The sequence below is a fragment of the Papaver somniferum genome, chromosome 9 (genome assembly GCF_003573695.1).
Source record: "Papaver somniferum cultivar HN1 chromosome 9, ASM357369v1, whole genome shotgun sequence".
Classification (NCBI taxonomy): domain Eukaryota; kingdom Viridiplantae; phylum Streptophyta; class Magnoliopsida; order Ranunculales; family Papaveraceae; genus Papaver; species Papaver somniferum.
Window position 1 is genome coordinate 186451071 of NC_039366.1, and position 5410 is coordinate 186456480.

The 5410-nt window shown below is 35.8% G+C and overlaps 1 protein-coding gene across 1 annotated transcript; it reads left to right on the forward strand.

Moving 5' to 3' along the window:
* Positions 1 to 3558: 3558 nt before the first annotated feature.
* LOC113308569 (histone H3.3) lies at positions 3559 to 5085 on the forward strand. The gene is made up of 5 exons (XM_026557032.1): positions 3559 to 3716; positions 3854 to 3939; positions 4236 to 4312; positions 4421 to 4511; positions 4611 to 5085. The coding sequence occupies exons 2-5, from the start codon at positions 3868 to 3870 to the stop codon at positions 4779 to 4781; spliced, it is 411 nt and encodes a 136-aa protein (XP_026412817.1). The 5' UTR covers positions 3559 to 3716; positions 3854 to 3867; the 3' UTR covers positions 4782 to 5085.
* Positions 5086 to 5410: the final 325 nt, after the last annotated feature.

Below are 5410 nucleotides of genomic sequence, written 5' to 3' on the forward strand. Positions count from 1 at the left end.
TCCTTACGTTCTTCCAAGGTTAATTTACTAATGGCTCATCCTCTTCCTTTGACCTCTTGGTACCCTTCCTTGGTCTTTTAGCTTGGAAATGATGATGGCAATTGGTTTTGAGATTGCATTGAATGTGCCACGTACATTGCAAGTTTTGGGCTTCCGGAAACACTACCGTTATTGCATGCATTAAGGCTTGATCGTTATCCGTTACAATAACCCTTGGAAAATTATCACCGTTATAAATGGACCTCAACGTCTCCAACATCCAAATGAAACTCACATTGTTCTCATGATCCATTAAACCCCATGCAATCGTAAACGTGTTTTTGTCCGAAGTATGGCAAGCAATGTTCAACAACGGCATGTTATACTTGTTCTTATAAGTAGCATCTATCAACAAAATTTGATGAAAGCATTGAGCCAATTGGATCATTTCGGGATGTGCCAAGAAAATACGAACCACTATACCATCCTTTTTTCCCTTCTCAAGGTGTAGCCGTGTAACTCCGCTAACCACTCCGATTGTTGCATGACCGTTCTACCATCCCAATCAGTCCTTTTATCGTAGCTAGGGCCGACTTAATTGTAGACAAAGAAGACAAGTTGTCGGGATCGTCCGCCTTTATTTTACTTAAGATCGCACTCGCTTTTTGGATCCGCATAGACCTCACCGTCTGCATTTGATGTGGTTTAACTTGGCAACCATTACATGTCCAATTAAATCCAACGGATCATCATGGTTGTGACAACCGTTATCAACTTTATACATTTTACTCTTTACCTTTAATACCATCGGGCTTATAGAAGACAATCTTAAATGGGCATCCTATCTTCTTGGTATTGCTTCGGTATTTCCTATTCGTCTTCCGTATGTACTTACTATTCTTTCCCTCGTGACTCTTTCGCGTCCCACCTCGCTCACAAATCATTTCAAATCGAGTGTCACTAACATGATTATTTTGAACTACCACACATGTTATCTTTTGCCTTGTTCATAAGCCATTCCTTTGCCTCCTTCTTACTTCCAAATGTCTAAACGTGCATAAAACAAAACAAACCTAATAAGCATAACCATTTAACATATAAATTTTGAAAAAAAGAAAAAAGTAGTAATGAGTATACCAAATCGTTTGCATAGTATAGGGAAGTGTCGGGCCTCAAATAGAAGTCATCAACAAACTCTTCAACGGCCTGCATATGAAAGCAACAAATTATTATACAATAATCGGAGGTTATTAAATAAGTCAAACTTCCGAATATTCTATATTCGGAATCCTATCGGTTACCCAAAACACCCGATCTATGCAAATGAATGTACACAGTTTACTGAGTGAAAAAAGATATATTCGGAGGTAATTAAATAAGTCAAACTTCCGAATACTTTATATTCGGAATCCTATCGGTTACCCAAAACACCCGATTTATGCAAATGAATGTACACAGTTTACTGAGTGCAAAAAATGATATAATCGAAGCTAAAATATATAGTAAAACATCCGAATATAAATAACCGGGAGATAACTTTAATCGATAAACATCCGATTTTCAAGTTTTCGGAAATTTTATTTTGAGGCCACTGTTATATTCGGCAGTCAAATAATGTTAAACTATTACCGATTGTAAAGGATAAGAATACTGAGTTTTGAAATTTTCTGAGGAATTCGTTTTTGGGGCCATTCGGAGGTAAATAACTCTACATAACTACCGAATGTAGATATTTTTGGAAAACCAGTTTGGGGTTTTTCTCATATTCGGCAGTAAACTAGTATCTTGTAACTACCGAATATACATATTTGGTACTCAGTGTGTTATATTCGTAAGTTTAATCTAGAAATTATCTACCGAATCTGGGTAGTTCATGGCATTCAATGCATGCAATAATCGGTTTTTCTTGTTTACAAAAGCACACAAACGCATGCAAATCGAGTATTTGAGTTTCTTAACACAATACCTGTGTTTTACATGCATCGTTAGCTTCAATATCATGCGATTCTCCATTTTCTTCCATGAAAGGGTCGTCTATGTTTTCCTCTCCACAAAAGTTTGGATCATTCAACATATACCCCAAATCGTCTTCTCTAAACGGTCGTGAACCCTCAACATTTTGTTCTTCGTCATGATTCTCACCTTCTTCTTCGTATCCATCCATTTTTGTAGTGATAAAATGGGTTTTCTCTTTTTTTCCTTCACCTTCTTCTCTATAACTCTAACAACTCAAAAATTAAAAAGAAATGGAAAAAATGAAACACAAATCATTCTAATACTGCAGCGACTACAATCGGAAGTATGGGAACGATTTTGGCTTCCGATTGCATTCGGAGGGTAACAATGTTATCATATCCTCCGAATATATAAGGGTAATTTCGCCATTACAAATTACGCGAGATAAGGGCTGGCTACATTTTCCCTTTGGGTGACCTTTTTTGTTTTATTATTGGCCCCTAAATCCTTTTGAGTGGCCCCTAAAAACGTCAGGAAAAATAACCTTAAAGCGTCTTCTGGTGTCACCAGTGATAGGTCGTGCATATATATTGGTGACACCAGTATAGACAATACTCGTCACTACATAATTGTAGTAATGGGCGCATCTCTATTATTAACTTGGGAATATGGAAACTGCACAAAATATCATAAGATTCAATCTTCTGATATTAAGTTTGCTCAAGTAAAAACCATCAAAGCGTCAACACAACCACAAAGAACCAAAACTATTATCCTTACGACACCTTTTAAATTAACCTTTGATAAATACCAAATAATATTTACAATTTTGTCCATAAATAAAAATAAGGAAGAATCCCCTCGTACTCTTATTTTTACACCATCTCACATTTTGAGAGACATTTTTCTAATAAAACTTAAAAGGCAATATGGTTGAAGCTAATATTTTGGAGATATGCTCGTCTTACAAAGCTCTATATACCCATAAAAAATGAGCACATTCCGAAATACCAAACCTCACCATCTGCCAATCTTAATTTTAACGGTTAAAAATTCATTGGTTTTCAAAGTCGTAGATCGCGGAGTTATACATTTCAGAATGTACTCATTTTTTTATGAGTAGATAGAGCTTTGTAAGACGAACATGTACCGAAAATATTAACCTCAAATACTCTACCATTTAGTTTTCGTAAAAAAAATGTTCAAAATGTGAAATAGTATGAGAATAAGAGGGCGAGGGTATCTCCTTCAATTAAAATAAATATAAAAAAAGGATGTCTTTATAGCACGTTTGGATATAAATCTGTTTCGAAGTCATAAGCAAAAATATCCTTTTTTACAAAAATTAACTTGTCAACTTTTATAAGTCGTTTTAAAATTCGACGGCCAAACTAACTTCTGATTTTTTGATTTCTGAAAGTCGAAAAGCTAATTATGTCGTGCTATCCAACAGGCTATTAATCTTGGAATCAAAGTCAATCCTAGTCCAACTGGGGAAAGTCGCCCACCAGTATGCGCCATCCACGGCGATCACCAGAAGCAGCGAAATAAATCGAGCGGCCACCAAGATAAGCTAGAAGAGAGATAGAGGTTTTAGTATCTACTATCGGTGTTTTACCATGTTTTGACGATCCTAGAAGCTAAAATCAACCAATCAGAAGAAAGCACTCGGATCGCTGCTCATTCACTTTGTCTGTTATAAATACCCCCGAATATTTCTTCCTCATTCTCATATCATTATACTTTATTCAGAACAGATTCCCTTCTCTTCTTTCGTTCAGGTAAAGCTAGAAACCCTAACCCTAGTTTTTCAATTTTCATCTTCTTAATCATCTAATGGCATTAGCTTAGTGTTGTCAAGTTCTTGATTATAATCTCTATTTTTTTTATCTGATTACAGTTCGTTTTGATTTTGTAGATCAATTTGAAGCTATGGCTCGTACTAAGCAAACCGCTCGCAAATCTACAGGAGGGAAAGCTCCAAGGAAACAGTTAGCAACTAAGGTGTGTTTTGATTATAACATAATGTTTCGTATGACCGATTAGTATCGCATTTTCTTCTCCGATTGTACGTGGTTCTCCCATTTCTAGATTCTAGGGTTTTGAAAATTTTGTGCCCGATTTAATAATTTGGAATATAGTCTGATTCGAACGAATCTTTTTCGTTTGATTTTGTTAATTGACTAATGAATTTGGTGCCCTGTGGTCTTATTACTGTAATTGTGGATAAAATTTGTTCAATTGAAATTAAACAATTCTCAACTATCTAGTAACATTTGGTTTTGTTTGTTATCTTGAAGGCTGCAAGAAAGTCTGCACCAACCACTGGTGGAGTGAAGAAGCCCCATCGTTACCGCCCTGGTACTGTTGCTCTAAGGTATGTAAACTGTGATAACATTACTATGTTTATCTTATTTGTCACTCCATGTTTTTGATTAAAAACCCTAACTCCAACTAATTTCTGTGTGTATTGGACTATTATCAGGGAAATCAGGAAGTACCAGAAAAGCACTGAGCTCTTGATACGTAAGCTTCCATTTCAACGCCTTGTTCGTGAAATTGCTCAAGATTTCAAGGTAACTTTTTAGTCTCTCTGTTAATATTTGTCTGGAATATAGAATTGTGTTTTGATTTCTTTCTGACACTAACATTTCTGTCTATGTTTGTATGTATAGACTGATTTGAGGTTCCAGAGTCATGCTGTCCTTGCACTTCAGGAGGCTGCTGAGGCTTACCTTGTGGGACTTTTTGAAGATACCAACTTATGTGCTATTCATGCCAAGAGGGTGACCATAATGCCTAAAGACATCCAACTTGCAAGGCGTATTCGTGGGGAGCGTGCTTAGGTTGTCAATTAATCTTTTGATTTCCCATATGCCATATGGTTAAATTTTCCTTTTAGTTCTTGCGGTGTTAATATAAGCATGTTTTAGTTTCTATGATGCAAAGACAAGACAATTTCAAACTCAATAGGTCGTTATCTTTCACAACTATTTCATTGAATTAATAATTTCTCTTTCTTTTCTTTTTGGTGGGAATGGGAATTAATGAATGAAGCAGATCATTCCCTTTCTTTCATCTTTTAGTTTTATGTGTTGTTAATGCGACTATGATATCAATTTTATCCATGCGTAACTTTGTAGGCGGAAATGTGTTAATTCCAATTGTATACTTGGTATCCTTCATAGAACTGTTTTGAAGAATTAGAATAGCACTCACTTCTACATGTCTATTTGGCTTAACTTTTAATATGATTGCACTGTTTTGGAGTATTAGAATAGATAGCTTTATGAAACTCTGAAGTCCGAACTTTGAATGAAAGCTGTTAATATGAACTGCTCCACTGGTAGTGAAATAGTGATGTACTAGTAACTGACTTGTGGGTAGTTGCATTCAATGTGCTTTATGGCTTGGTGAATTATTGGGCAGAAAGCTAATGAGCTATGCGCCTATGCTTACAACCACTATTGTTATT